Genomic DNA, 16,129 nt, shown 5'->3' with positions numbered 1-16,129 from the left:
AATAAATCGCTAGAAGTAAAAAAAAACAACTAATGTTAGGCTATAAACAGACCAGATTGCAGATTGCTACACAATTCCCACACACGCATTCTATAAATGGATCAATGTGCTAGCTGTTAATTAACTAAAGTAGTCAGTAGATGATCCCTGACAACTTCTGTAGTATAAATTAGCTGCTTGTCAGCAACCGCCATTTTTAAGACATGCAAGTGCTTTATAATTTAATTGTGGGACATTTTTTTTTAATGAAGTGTTGTATGCAGTAGAACAAAAGTGTTAATATCTTAAGCCTGAGGTAACCACATATCTTGTTTGAGGCATTTGTAACTGAAAACTATTCGGAAACCTGGTGTGCTTTGAGACGAGGGAAACCGGATGGGCAAAAATGCTGAGTGATTTCTGGTTTTAGGACTACAAACTCTATATATCAGCCCAAAAATATGGAATATCTTTTCAAAGTCCAGGTTTAATCTCCCTGACTTGTCTGCATTTGCGCTTCTAAAAAACTAATTCCACTCACCTGACAAGTGTTCCTGACAGGAGAACGAACTGTTTCATTTCCTTTAACTCGACGTCGGATCAAAAGCTGAGATGAATCCCATGTAAACCGGCGACAGAGGGAATCCCTTTTTTTTTTTTTTTTCAAATTAGCATCGCTGCTTTTGTTTGTTCTAATGCATCCCTGTGTTTTTATTAGTACAACCCGTCCATTTTCTCCCCCCTGTCCAAGCTGAATGATTCATTGAAATGCACATCTTGTTTGCAATTGACTACATTCACAACCTGCTGAAAGCTTCTTTTTGTTCCGGCTCCTGTGATGTCGGCGGGGCCTTCAAACGGCTTTGATTTAATTGAGCCTCGCAGCGCTCGTGCAGAGTGCTCGCAGCTTCATAAAGGCAAACCGCTGGCCATGCTGCACACAGGTTTATGAATAAAAACCATGTACGCTTTTGGAAAATGGGTTCTCCCCCCCTCACCACCACCACCACCACCGTCAAACCGTGCAGCCACTCTGGGGCTGTCATTAACTGCTATTGTCAGCATCACAATCAAGAGCTGGGGGGGGGGGGGGGGGGGGGAATACTCCAGCACTTATCATGAGCTCAGCCACAGGAGCTCACATAAACACACAACACAGGAACACAACGACAAATCTCTCACACACACAGCACACACCGGGAGAATGGATGTTACTATTGATTTCTGGGCTGATGTGCGAGACGTCGCACAAATACAGAAGCCCGGCTTACAAAAGGTGTTTTGTTTTTTTTAGGATTTCGAGAGCTGTAATCGTTCTGCAACACCCCGGCAAATGGCTGGCTCTATATTTAGACAAGCAGGTCAATGCAGCGATGAAACAGACCGATGCACCGAATCACACCAATCTTCAGCTTCATCTGAGACGCTCCCGCCTGCTAGACTTCTTATAGACCACCGCTCCCTTAGAGGGGTTAGATACAGCAGCTCGGCTGTATAATACGTGATGAAATAATGTCACAATAATAATGCGCTGAAAAGCTCGTGTTCTCAGTCTGTGTCACACATTTGACCTCCTTTGCAAGGTTGAATCTGGTGATGTTCTCATCATCGACAAATCCAATAAACAACAACAATGAATTTATGCAAACAAACAAGTAGGATCAGTGTCTTTGCATCCAGACTCTGGTACAGCTCGTTCTTTCCCTGCTGTTGTCCAAAAATGATTTAAAAACGGTGTGGTGTGGTTTACTTTCAGGAAACCTGTAAAGCCAGGGTACATTTTGGGTATGTGTACCATAGACAATTAACAAATTCACAATAAAGTCAATGTCATATGTTCAAAGTAGTGACATATAGATATATATATATATATATATATATATATATATATATATATATATGTATATATATATATATATATATATATTGACCTTTGTGTTCCTTTATTGATAGTACAGGCACAGATATGACAGGAAACAGAATGAGAGAGAGAGAGGGGGAATGACATGCAGCATAGAGCGCCCAGGCCGGGACTGGAACCCGGGGCCACTGCAGCGAGGACAAAGCCTCTGCACATGGGACGCCCGCTCTAACAACTGAGCTAAGCGGTGCCCCAAAACGACATTTTTAAACTCAACCTTGAGATCATAATTCATTTTACACAATATGTCATTTTCCAGTCGAGCCCAGTAGGTTATAGAGTGTATACAGATGTACATGTACCTGTATCTAAAGCTCAACACACACGTACTCCAGTGTGTGTGTGTGTGTGTGTGTGTGTGTGTGTGTGTGTGTGTGTGGAGTGCCTGCAGGATGAAACACTGTGAACCTCTCAGCCCTCTCAGTCAAAGTGTCACCGTGACTCAAACATGAGGAGGAGGGGGGGGTATCCCTGTGAGAGCTGACAACATGCCGCCACTCTCATGACATCAAACTTTAATGAGAACAAAACTATTACACATCAGTTAACCGGCAGCAGCCACAAGGTCTGCTCGTTTATTGACTGAGTGGGACCACACACACACACACACACACATACACGTTTACAGCACAGTCACACATACATCAATACAAGCAATGGAAGGAGTTCTCACTGTAGAAGTAGATTATGTGTGATAGATATCGATGATTTGAGTCCTGATCAATGCAGCAGGGGAGCCCCTTTCTCTTTTGTCGCTCGCTCGCATGATGATGTCTCCTGGGTTAGAACAACTGAGAATAAAAGCGTTTAGATTCATTAAAAGGCAATTTAAAACAATAATTAGCTCTTTTTATTCCATAATTTATTCTCATGGCCCGGAGGCAAGTGTCAGATGTGCACCAGATACCCTCCATCAGGAAGGGGGTGGGGGGTATTCACCAAAACACGCATGGCCATGTCTATGTTTGTTGATGACTGAGATTTTTTTTTTCCTTTTTATATATTTTTTTTTTTTTTTATATTATTTACTGACAGTGTGTGAAAAATCGATGGCATAGCTTTGTGGCAGGCCCCCGCGGCCGTGCGGGGGGCCCCCTGAGGACCGGCTCGGTTTATTGTACTCAAAAAAAAAAAAAAAAGGCAATTACAATGTTAATGTGTCTCAGCAGGAGAGTGAACCCGAAAAAAGGTTTGATGGAGTGAGCGGAGTCAGCGAGGGTTAACAGCCAAACGGCGTCTGGGGAGCTTTTTATATCAAACACACACAGAGGAAGTCTAACCCTGTAGGTACAGTTTAGATAGATAGATAGATAGATAGATAGATAGATAGATAGATAGATAGATAGATAGATAGATAGATAGATAGATCAGAGTAGAAGAATTTGTTACTTGTCTCTGTTGTTCTCAGGCAGGCTCCTCCATGCAGGACTAATACAAACCCCTCTCCCTGGAAGTCTCTCGGGAGCCCATAATAAGCCATTAAACAGACGCATTAGGAGTAATGAAAAGGCTCTTAGTGGTTTACCACCTGGATTTTCTGTGTGTGTGTGTGTGTGGAAGTGGCCGGCAGCGACGGGAGGGAAAACAGAGGAGATGAATATGATGATATCGTGATGTTTGCATGAAGGACAGGTTCTTTTTCTAAACCAGACAGTAACACTCTGCCTGCCTGTCTATCGTGGTCTCAGCCGGTGATGTTTCCTTTTTTTCCCTTTAATTATAAAAAGATATAAGAAAAAAAGAAATGGATTCTTATCATGTGGAGTAATGGCTGACTTTGGAAACCACCCTTCTCATCAGAATACTGCATTACAGCATCTAAACTTGAAAGTCTCATTTATTTGTAGGGATATGTTTGTTTGTGTGACCGGCTGATGTTTTGGTGTGCATCTTGATCTCGGTGAGACTACCTGATTAAATGAAGCTATATATTCTTGTTTATGATTTTGTTTCCTCTAAATGTGTCCCTGGGTGAAAGTAAATTCCAGTACTTTAGCTCCAGCTTTCATGATATTGCAGCTTAGTTTTGAGTTTGTCTGGCTCCAGCATCACCTGTATACAGAGCCATGAACTGGTCTTCAAACAGCAACATAACAAATGTCTTATAGTTTGGTTGATTAGCAGTTCTTCTGTTATATTGTCTTCTTGAGTTTCCTGCTTTTGCTTTGAGTCAAAACACTTATAGAAAACAAAGTCTGTTTTAAAAGGTTTCACATAAATCAAGTAAGGTAACTTTCAGGGTTTGAGCTCACCTAACTTTCATGATATTGCAGCTCAGTTAAAATTCAGATGATGGTTCAGTACACTGTACATCACCTGGACACAAAGTATTCAGACTCACTAGACTAGACCAGAGTCTAGTTTGTTAGGCCGCCATTTGGCTGATACTGATATATATCGGCCAATATATGCATGTTTTTTGCAAAGATTCCTCAAATGTAGTTGCCAAACACTTATTTATAGTCATTACACTGAAACCGTCAACTTTACAGGGAATTTCATCATTACAAATCACCCAAGTGTCTTTTTCTGCACTATAATAGCTTAGAATGTGTAAATATCAGACCAATATCAGACAACTTATACCAATAGATCTGTGGTTGTCTAATATCGGCTAATAATAATATATCGTTCAGGCTCTACAGACAGTCGATAAGGAATCATCCAATAGGAAATAATGAAAGCATGAGGATGGCTTTCAAAATAAACTTAATTCAGGTCAATATCACAACATTCCAATGCCTTTGTCCCTGTGTACTTTCTTTTAAATGTGTCATGACTTTACAAATTCAGGTCTGTTCAGGTAGATTTTGAAAAGAAGGCTTCAGGACGTCTCCAGGACGACTGAGCAACATGTTGTATGTATGAGTATGTTGAGATTCCAAACTGCTGTTCTGCAAACAATAATAGAAATTAATTTAGGGGGTGTTGGATTTTCCCTTTAAAGAAGCTGAACGGAGACAAACGCTGTCCGTGGTGCTGAAGCCTGCTCTCCCACCACCACCAGGCTTTGAGATGTTTCCCCTCTCTCTCCTCTCTCACTCTCTGCGCCCTCCAAACGATTCGCCCGAGCGCAGACAACACCTAATCCAGTCGATAACGCAGACAGCCTGCTACCTGTGATTGTGATGCAAATGTTAATGGACTCTGAGGTCCTCTGATTAGCCTGATGTGGGCTAATTTCCCTCCTCTGCAGTCCCCCGGGGGAGGGGAGAGAGCGCAGAGAGCCCTTTTTCTTTCACCGTCCCCTTATTAACTGATGGAGTGTCGGGGGTGGTGGGGTTTTTTTTCCGGCTGGCTGGGCTGGTGGAGGGACGCAGCAGCCGGGCAGTCATGGGTTAAATGACAGGTAATGTAGCAGAGGATGGATGCTTTATGTTTGCCAGAATCTTTTTTTTTTTTTTTTTTTTAAGTCAATGTATTTGCACCTTTCTTTTTTTTCTCTCTTTCTCTCCCTCTCTCCCTCCAATCTGGGTCGTGCGTCAAGCGATTCCTGTCTCACACTCCTCCCTCTCTCTCTCCCACACACACACACACGCGCGAGCGCGCGCGCCTCGTCATTACCTTGTCTGGCTGAAAAACGTTTAATGGAAGAGGTAATGATAGCCTACAATGAAAGTCATTGTAGACCTACATAATTGCAGGCAAACGGCGCCATGGAAACATAAAGCCCAGTTGGTACAGTTTGGTGTGAATTAAAGGCGCACTGCAGCAGTATTTGAAAAAAAATAAGAATTATAAACAAATCAAATGGCCCGCAGGGTGATCAGGTGTGGAGATATGCGCGTTTTTCCATGTGATGCGTAATCACACACAATAAAAGGCTGAAGCACACTTGTTTTTGCAGTTCTTTGTCGTCAGAATGCTCTTTTCCTCTCATAGTCGTGGATTGGGCTTTTATTTTTGTGGTTCGAGGAAAAGATGGGCGGGGGGGGGAAGGGAGGAGGAGGGGGTACATGAAGGCGGAGAACCTTGTGCCAGCTCACCCATGTGTGTAATGTGAAAAAGGAGAGCCGGGGGTGAAATAGTGAGGAGATGAGGGAGAGAGGAGGAGGAGGAGATGGAGGAGGAGGAGGGGAAACGTGTGTCCGAGCGGGGTGTGGGGGTCCACTGGAGGGGATGAATTTGAGGGCACGGTGAGATCAAAGTGCCATTTTTTATTTTGTATTTTTGGTTTCTCTGACCCAAAAAACAAAACAAAACAAAAAAGGGGGGATATCGAACAAGATGGAGAGTTTGATTGGTCATATCTGAACCGACAGAGAGGATGATCCCCCTGGGGAGGTGGCACCCTGACCCCCCCTCTGATGACTCTCGTGATGGGTGATAAAGGGAGAAAATCACTTTCCATCCTCGTCGCAGATAACAGCGGAGCTCACGCTGATGAGCGCTGACCTGCTGAATTCATTTACAAAAAAGGGTTTGATCCACATCCACCAGCACTGTACTATCTTTTTGTCACATTAAAGGCTCTCTGTTGAGCTTAATTTTATACCAGCTGAGTGCATCTCTAAACTAATGTCAGCTCTCTGTTTTGGAGCAGAGGGAGGATCTGGATTGTGGCGCATGTAGAGTCACATCCTTTGGACTTGGTGCGTAAAATCCCTTCACAAAGACATCCACGGTGCAGCAGCAGCTTTAAACAACAAGGAAGGCCATATTTTCCACATCACTTAAGGAATCACAATAGAAAAGTGACCAATACATGTTAGTTGTTATCAAATGTTACACAAAGCTGCTTTTAAAGGCACAGACTGGCATTTGTTAGGGTGTGGCAGAGCGCCCCCCCCCCACCTCCAAACATCCTGGACGCCCCTCATAATCCTACTGTAAACTACAAGCTCACGTCTTTTTTTCTACCATTAGCAGCTTTTATTATTATCGCTGCACTTGTTACTATCAGTGCAGCAGGTCGTGGGGAGGTGTGTGTGCGCGGTGGCGGTGACCTCGCTGGCTGCCGGTGTCACGGCTGCTCTTTTCATCCTGCAGCGCACTCCATCAGACAGATCAGAGGAGGGCTGCAGCCCGCTGATAACAGCCGCGCTCATTAACTCTTTCATTCACAGGAGGCTGCAGACATGGGTTTTTTTTCTCTCTCTCCAAGGTTCACACAACTGAAAATGTAAAGAAAACACACAGGCACACATAGATAGTGGAGGAGGAGGAGGAGGAGTGAGTGAATTTGAGAGAATTTATTATTTGGCATCGATGGAAAATCAGGGCCTTGGCGCCGCTCGGCCTGCAGGGACCGAGCCTGTCAGTGAAATCATGGCTTCGATTAAATGATGTTTTGAAAAGAAAACGAACAATGGAGCGGATTATTCTTAAATCCTCTTTTTATTTTGCGTATTTGCCTTTGGATCGTCATTGTTCTCCCTTTAAGAGTCGCTGATTTCTAAACCAGGCCTTCGTATTTTAAATGACCAGCGCGCATTGAGTGTTTCATCCTCCCTTTGAATCTCTGTCACGGATCCACAAAAGGCCTCTCGTGCCGGTTCAAGTGGTCACATGACGATCACCAGGTTACAGCCCTATTCAAAGGAGAACCGGTTAATGGGCCACGTTGTTATTTTTCTCTGTGCGCGCAAAAGCAAACAGCCTGCACGCTCCGCCCGCAGAGACAGATAGTGTTACAGTTTACTGTCTGTTAGTCGAGGCTTTGTATCGTGGCGGTGAACTCTTGACGCTGCAAGCCCGAGGAAACACTGAACATGGTGGACACAGAGCGCAAGTGACAAGGCGCTGTCAACAAACCGTTTGGGCCTCGGTTAGTGGAACCACTCAGGGTGCGTTCAGGGACCAGAAATGAAAAGCTTTTCGAGTGAAATTAAATAAGTATAAGCGTTTTTTTTTTTGTTTTTTTTTCTACTTGGATCTGTGAGTTTATTCTTCTGATAACTGTATATTTAACTCTGGTTGGAAGACAAGAAAAGATAAATCAGAAGTAAAAAATAAAATAAAAATAAAAGCTCACACCTTCCGGATCAAACTAGGATCGCCTGATTTAACGCCAACGTGTCTTGTTGAACTGGCCCTGAAAAGATCTTTTAAAATGAACAGCCTGTATATTTTTTTTTCTCAACGGACACCATCGCCATGCTGGGCTCAGACTGTCACATCGTCTCCACAGACACAAGCGAAGTCGCTGAATGAGCGGACGGATGAATGAATGAATGAATGAATGAATGAATGAATGAGCGCGTCCTGAATGGAGACGTTCAGCCGGCGGACGAGGAGCAGATCAAAACTTTACGTCGCTGACTGTGGAAATAAATACCACCATATCTTACCATCATTTAGCAAAGACAAAACGCAAGAAAAAAAAGAATATATTTGTGTTGCCCTAACCAACAAGCGCAACACCATTTTTTTAAAACTCCCGATCCGTTGAAATCCCAGAAAACCACTTGGGTTACTATTCTGTTGCTCCGAGTCCTCCTCTCGTTAAAAAACAACAACAAATTAAATGTCTTTAGAAAAAAAAAAAAATTAAAAATACAAATACAAATCCTAGTTTTGTGTGTTATATAAACTGGTCCACAGTTTGGGTTTCCGTCAAATTCCAGCCTCCTTTTATACGCGTAAAGTTATGCGAGATTTGAGGCCCCCGGAATGTCATTGGACGTTGGGATGAGGTATTATAGATTATGGGTTGGGGAAGGGGTGGCGGGGGTACTACAAGCGCCTCCCCTAGAAATGCAGCAAATCTCTCCCGTTTTTCCTCCTGGTGGGGCACTGGGAGGGCTGGAGACGTGCTTTGCATTGGCAGGCTGATGAGAACACGTGTCTCCTCCCTGCCTCCCCCCAACACCCACCCACCCTCGACCCACCCCACCCCCCGGGCTCCACGGTACCGCATTGGCATCAGTAAAGGCACCTGAAAAGCCCCGACAACCATCTCCTGGAAAACGCTGCCTGCCACCTTATAACCCAAAAGAAAAGCGATATCATAGGCCGAACAGAAACCTGTGGCTCAGCCTTCCTGGGTTTCTTTTTTTTTTTTCGTTCAAAGTCGTGCGTAAAAAGCTTTTTTGCGCACACCGCCAAACTGCCTCAGAGACCGAATAGGTGCGCTTACTCGTCGAGCGTCAGAGCGCAGTGCCAAGATGCAGAGACGGAGCGGCGACGTCTGAAGGTGACATGAACCTGGGGATAATCGAGAGCAGCCGGCTGAACAAGAAGTGGAGATAGCAACTGAAAAACCGACGGTGTCTTGAAACAAAAACTCGCGCTTTCTTATTCCCCCCCTTTCCCCTCTCCTCGTGGCTTCATCTGACGCGGAGAACCAGGAGCTGCCATCCAAAGTAGCCTCGCAATTTGTTTAACTGACTGGAGGAGGGCGAAAAAAAAAAAAGGAACGCTAATTGAGCTGCAGCAGACAGTTGAGATCCAGGAGAGCCAAACGGAAACATGGCGACGTTAATCAGAAGCAAGCTTTCGAATAAACTGTCAAATGCGGCCACGGCCGTCTCCAACAAATCCCAGGCGAAGGTGAGCGGGATGTTCGCCAAGATGGGGTTCCAGGCCGCCACCGACGAGGAGGGTCTGGGCTTCGCCGCCTGCGACGACCTGGACTACGACCACCGGCAAGGCATGCAGATGGACATTCTGACATCCGACGAGCTGGGGGGAGAGGGGAGCGGGGAAGGAGGCGCGCTGGACGGGGACAGCCACTACCAGAGGGACGGCACCGGTCCGCCGCACTCCGCCTCAAAGGACGGGACTCCGACGAGCGACTTGTCTGAAGTGAGACCAAAAATCACCGCTTGGGAGGCGGGCTGGAACGTCACGAACGCAATCCAGGTAAAGATATGAACGCTTTGCGGATTAGAAACTGGGCGACCAGGGCGATCGGTAAACCGTCAGAGTAATAAAGTCACACCTGCGACACAAAACCGGCATTAAAAAGGTGCTCAAAACGTGTTTCTGTGCCTTTGATGGAAACTTCGTCAAGTTGTTAATAATATTCACCAGGGTAACTTCTGCCTGAATAACATTAGTTGTGCTCTCATTTTTATTCTTATATATATATTTTTTTTTTTATCTGAGGAGTGCGGAGATATTCAGGCGTTACAATGTGCTGGAAAAATAAAAGGGAGGTATTGATGCCTCCTCCTCCTCCTCCTCCTCCTCCACCTCTTCCTCTTCCTCCTCTTCTTCCTCCTCCACCTCCCCTCAACACATTCTTTGTCTGTGTAATAACGATGTCCAGTGTCGCCGATGTCCTTCCCTGATAACAGCTCACCTGCTTCTCGAATGAATAAATTAATATATGAAGAAAAAAAATAAACATAATTTTGCTGATGTTGAGCATTGAGAGTCTCAAAGACTAATTTCCTCAATATGTTTTGTGTTTCGTTATTTTTTTTTTTTTTTTTGCGGATATTTAAACGCACCATAATTAATGTAAATGTTTACATGTGCTATATTTACACACATTTTAATATTAAAATGTGTGTAAATATATTAATAGAATATACATATAACACATGTTTTCATGCATTAAATATCCAACTCGTGATTGTGTGCGGAGAGGAGAGTGTGTGTGTATGTGTGTGTGTGTGTGTGTGTGTGTGTGTGTGTGTGTGTGTGTGTGTGTGTGTGTGTGTGTGCGTGCCTTTTTTTTTTTTACTCGAGAGTGGAGTCTATGCGACAATCAAAAAAAAAATCCCTAGACGCAATCCCCTTCATGCCTTATCACGGCCGTGGTCACCGTGACGTCAGAGTGTGTATGTGCGCGCGCGTGCGTGTGAGCGTGTTTGTGTGTGTCTCCCTTCGCCGGCTCGTGGTGACGTCAGAGGCGGGCTGGATGCGCTCAAAGCGAAATGGAAAACCCACAACATGAAAAAGAAAAAAAAATGGAGTGACATCCAACTGAGGCCTAAAAGAGCCACGCGTTTTAAAAAAAATAAAAAATCTGACTTCATGAATTAAAAAATGAAGGGTTCAGAAATGTGTGAATGATTCATTTCTTACAATTTAACCCCATTTTTCTATATTTTTCTTTTTCATTATGTTCACAGGGGATGTTCGTCCTGGGGCTGCCCTACGCCATCCTGCACGGTGGATACCTCGGACTCTTTCTCATTATTTTCGCCGCCGTGGTGTGCTGCTACACGGGGAAAATCCTCATTGCCTGCCTGTACGAGGAGGACGAAGACGGGCAGCTCGTCCGTGTGAGGGACTCCTATGTGGACATTGCCAACGCCTGCTGCGCGCCCCGGTTCCCGGCGTTAGGAGGCCATATCGTGAATGTAGCCCAAATCATAGAGCTTGTGATGACTTGCATCCTGTACGTGGTGGTCAGCGGCAATCTCATGTACAACAGCTTCCCCAACATGCCGATCTCCCAGAAGTCGTGGGCCATCATCGCCACCGCCGCCCTCCTCCCCTGCGCCTTCCTCAAGAACCTGAAAGCCGTCTCCAAGTTCAGCCTGCTGTGCACGCTGGCCCACTTTGTCATCAACGTCCTGGTGATCGCCTACTGTCTCTCCAGGGCCAGGGACTGGGCCTGGGACAAGGTCAAGTTCTACATCGACGTCAAGAAGTTCCCCATCTCCATTGGGATTATCGTGTTCAGCTACACCTCGCAGATCTTCCTGCCGTCCCTGGAGGGGAACATGAACAAGCCGAGCGAGTTTCACTGCATGATGAACTGGACTCACATCGCTGCCTGCATCCTCAAGGGCCTGTTCGCCCTGGTGGCCTACTTGACCTGGGCCGACGCAACCAAGGAGGTCATCACAGACAACCTGCCCCCGGGCATCCGCGCCGTCGTCAACCTCTTCCTCGTGGCCAAAGCCTTGCTGTCGTACCCGCTGCCGTTTTTCGCCGCCGTCGAGGTTTTGGAGAAATCCTTTTTCCAGGACGGGGGACGTGCCTACTTCCCAGATTGCTACGGAGGCGACGGACGCCTAAAATCCTGGGGACTCAGCCTCCGATGTGCCCTCGTCGTGTTTACCTTGCTCATGGCCATCTACGTGCCGCACTTCGCCCTCCTCATGGGCCTCACCGGCAGCCTGACGGGCGCGGGCCTGTGCTTTCTGCTTCCCAGCCTCTTCCACCTCAAGCTTTTATGGAGAAAGCTGCTATGGCATCAGGTTTTCTTTGACGTCTCCATCTTCGTAATAGGAGGTATATGCAGCATATCCGGCTTTATCCACTCGATGGAGGGGCTCATAGAGGCTTTCAAGTATAACATAGAAGAGTAGACGCGTCGCTGGAGCTAGATGTTAACTGCAAACCCCCTCCCCTCCCCCCTCCCAAACATTTAGTGAAAAAAAGATATATATATACATATATAAATATAAAACACACGACTTCCTGGTAAAAAGCGCAAAGCCCCCCTCTGCTTAACTCATGCGTAAAAACGCGCGCACTCATACAGTCTTGCGTCAGTTCAGAAGAAAACGCGCGCACATGCACACACATAAACACACACAGAGAGAGGAATAGAAATAGAGGGAAATCCACAAACACACTATATGGACAATACATGTTGTATAAATATGCGAAGCAAAACGTATACATATTTTCCAGTGGAGTGAACGTTTACAATATTGACCTTAAAACGAAAACGTTGCAAAAAGGGCAGTTTGTCTCTATCGTCGCTCTTGTGGTGCTTCCCTTCCACCTCCCCGCCACACGAGACTTCACTTCACGTAACGCTCCGGTGTGTGATGGCACGGATACCCGACGGCATAATGTGATTCAAACCATGGTTACAAGATATTTAAACGAGAGAATTAGAGAGAGAGAGAGAGAGAGAGAGAGAGAGTGAGTGAGAGAGAGAGACAACAAAACAAAGCAAAACAAAGCGAAATAGAAAAATGCAATTTTTCTGCTGTAGGTACTTTTTTTTTGTTGCAATATGATTATGGGCAGTGAATGTGGTGTTTTTTAAAAAGCCTGTGGACACACACACACACACACACGACACACTATGGCAGTAACCAGCAGTAGAAAAACACCTGAACGCATCTAGAGAGATAATGTTTTCGTTAGAGATGAGGAAATTGGACCTTCCCCCCCCCCCCCCCCCCCCCCCCGAGCTGTTTTGAAAATACTGGAAATGCAAAATATCAAAGTTACACAGCAGCTATTACGAACTATGCATTGAATGTATGATATTTCAGACACATAATGAAACTGGGAAGTGGAAATCAATTTAGAAAAACAACGAAAAAAAATCCCTGCGAATTTCGATTCTCCTGCGTGAAAGTGTCAAAAGCTTTGATATTTTTTATTTTCCAATATTTGAGGTTTATTTAAAAAAAATAAAATTACAATTCAAACGCATTCAAACGCACCTGGCCCCCGAAATTCCGAAAAAGAAAAAGTGATTGAAATCCGGCACACTCAAATTTCACCATAATGCTTCTCATTACCATTTTGAAAAACACACAGTTCTGAAATTAAATCCCGTCTCGACAATTCGGTGTCTGAAAAAAAAGAGAAGAAAAAAATAAAGAGGAAAATGTGCATACAGACATTTTTCATTCTGTGCAATCCAATGGGTCCTGTGGAAATGTTATAAAAAAAAAAAAACGTCTGTGTAGTGTGTTATTGTGGTTTCAAAAAGATGGAATGTATATCTCAAAGTCGTTATCATTATATCGTGAAATTAATATTAAAGAATAAAGACATAAGTGAAAAAATATATTGTAAAAATGTGTGTGGTTTTATGTAAAATGGAAGAAAAAAAACCCGGTCAGAACATGTATTTTTTTTTCTCTATATAATAAAAAGACAGAAAACGATGGAGAAAATAGTCGCATTCATATTATTTTATTTATTTTTCAATTATAAAACAAAAAAACAAGATGGAGGTTAATTGATACCCTGTGAGGCCTCCAGGGCTCGGAGAATGATAATCCTGCAATGTGTTGCTCTCCCTCAAAAATCCCATTATTATAATCATTTTTCAAGATGGAGTTTTTATCTAAATATAAAACATGTTTCCCACCGGGCCTCCGACCCTCCTGCAGCTCAAATGAAGCGTCTTGCGGACAGACTGAGCGCTGCAGGCGGACATCAGGGCCTCATGCTCGACCTGCTCATCTGTGCTGATGTTCCTCCTCCCCCCCAAAACATCTGGAACACAGCGCGTTTTTTTTTTATCCTCTGAGCTGGGTTTCATCTCCAGCTGTTGAGCACGTCGAGCTACCTGGTGCATGTGGATGTGCGGGTTTTTAAAGAGTTTTTAAAGGAGCAGTTCACATGCAGGAGGAAGAGGAGGGAAACGTGGTGAACACCCGAGAGACGCGTGCTGGTGACTATTAAAAGAGAGCGATGCTGCATACATCTTAAAAAGTCCTTGCAAAGCTCTGATTTTCAGGTTAGATCAGTATCCAAAATAAAAACCCGTGTGAAATAATTGCTGGTATTTTCCTGAAGGGATGCGTGAGACGTTTATATTTACTACCAGAGGCAGCAGTTCGAAGACACGGCTGAGGAAAACAAAATACCTTCAAACACACAAACACATACAAGGAGAAAATATTATATCAAACATTAACAAACGATCAGACTCATAAGTAGAATGTCCTCCTATAATCATCTCCAAGACAATAAACATCATCGTGCCTGGGGAGCCACCTAGCGGACACGAGAGCGACTGCATTCAAAACATGAGACATTCCAGCAGGAGGCATTCAAACATGAGACACACACCAATACTAATTGATTCACCCATAGGTGTCATATACTCTGGAGAGGCTGTGAAGTCGGGCTGTGGACAAACCTGTTTTAAAACCATCACTTTAGAGATACATGTTCAGAAATGGGCCACAAATAGCAGCAAGACATGCAAACTAATAATGAGAATGTTCTGCTCTCCATCAGACCTGCTGAAACCAGCTGCTGCTGATTTTGGTGCAAAATGATGACAAACTTTTCCACCCAGGAGCTGCAATGGAGAGTACACTATGAAATAAGGCTAAACAACATCTGCTGGAAAGGTATAACAGATGTGATCAGCAATTATATTGTTCATTAGATGGAGTGATTAGGCAGATAGCTGGCTTGCGAACATATTAAAGGCATACGATGTGGTTTTGTAGAAGAAATCCAAACCGAGAACATTAATATTGACAGTGCTATTAGGAAGAAAAGTAGATTTTTGAGTGTCATTCCCACCTCGGGATTGTAGGAACGGGCCGGACGCTATCTTTGATGAGGTAATTATACAAACATACAAATAAATAAGCTGTCCCCAGAACACTGTTTGAAGCTAGGAAGCTATATTCAAAGTAAAACAGCGTGAAATTGTGTTGTCCTTTAAGGTCAATTTGTGTATTCAGTCATAAAAATGAAGGAAAATCAGTCAATGAAGATTTTTCTCTTCCAATTAAAAATTCTTCCACAAAACTTGAAATTGCTCCTTTAAGACCAAGAGTGTTGAAAGGTGGTGGAGGCATTAGGGCTCAGATGTATAAGAAAACATTTATTCAACAGTGTTTAACATACAGTATGTGATTTATCTATTTCGGAGCCTCAAGGAAACAGCTGCATGAAGTATTGTGAAATATTTTTATTTCAGACTTTGATATTGAACCACCCGACATAAAATTGTAAGTTTCTGTGATATAACAGTGTAAGCCGACTGTTTTACTCTTTACGACGACCACAGATGGAAGTTTTATGGCTGTTTTGAAAAAGCAGGATTAGCAAATTATCTGAATAAGTTGCTGAGAGGCTAGCGTTAGTCAGATAATGTGGTAAACATCCTCTTCCAATCTCCGGATAGGAAGACTGCCTCTAATTCATACTGATCAAATTCAGTTTTTTTCATTTGCAATTCAACTGTCTGGATACAAGTCCTGTTCATTTTTCAATCGCCAGAAAACACACATACAAACCTTTTAGCTGCAGCGCTAAACTACTACCATCTTCTTTACATTCCAACAATTACTGCGACAGAAATTCACTTTTAAATACATCATTTAACAGTTATATTAACAGAGAATTAATTCCAGGCCTATTTAAAATATGTAACATGCTTCCATTAATTTCTAGTGGTATTCTTGTGCCCTCTGCTGGAGACAAGCCACTCAAGGAGCTTGATAGAACAGTACTGGTGTTGATGGAGGCGTCTCGCTCATGTGAATGGTCGTGCAAAGTCTTGTCACCAAGTACTTGAGATAATTAACTGAGAGCTTGAAATGCATGGAAGACGAACATAAAATCATTCCCAACGGACATAAAAATGCTTAATTCTAAAGTGACATA

General features: G+C 43.9%; 1 protein-coding gene across 1 annotated transcript; it reads left to right on the top strand.

Annotated features, from left to right (window-relative positions):
- Window positions 1–8,722: 8,722 nt before the first annotated feature.
- Window positions 8,723–13,658, top strand: slc32a1 (solute carrier family 32 member 1). The gene is made up of 2 exons (XM_030420607.1): window positions 8,723–9,703; window positions 10,924–13,658. Exons 1-2 carry the CDS (start codon window positions 9,311–9,313, stop codon window positions 12,109–12,111), a joined length of 1,581 nt encoding a protein of 526 aa, XP_030276467.1. The 5' UTR covers window positions 8,723–9,310; the 3' UTR covers window positions 12,112–13,658.
- Window positions 13,659–16,129: the final 2,471 nt, after the last annotated feature.

This window comes from Sparus aurata, chromosome 6, assembly GCF_900880675.1.
Source record: "Sparus aurata chromosome 6, fSpaAur1.1, whole genome shotgun sequence".
In the NCBI taxonomy this organism is placed as follows: Eukaryota; Metazoa; Chordata; class Actinopteri; order Spariformes; family Sparidae; genus Sparus; species Sparus aurata.
The sequence above is the reverse complement of the archived record's forward strand: the minus strand, read 5'-3'. Positions and strand labels throughout refer to the sequence as shown.

What these genes read in the sequence shown, in the direction of transcription:
- slc32a1 (XM_030420607.1), top strand. Translation starts at nt 9,311, where the DNA reads ATGGCGACGTTAATCAGAAGCAAGCTTTCGAATAAACTGTCAAATGCG. An exon ending in ACGTCACGAACGCAATCCAG is followed by an intron (nt 9,704 to 10,923) that starts GTAAAGATATGA and finishes TTATGTTCACAG; the next exon opens with GGGATGTTCGTCCTGGGGCT.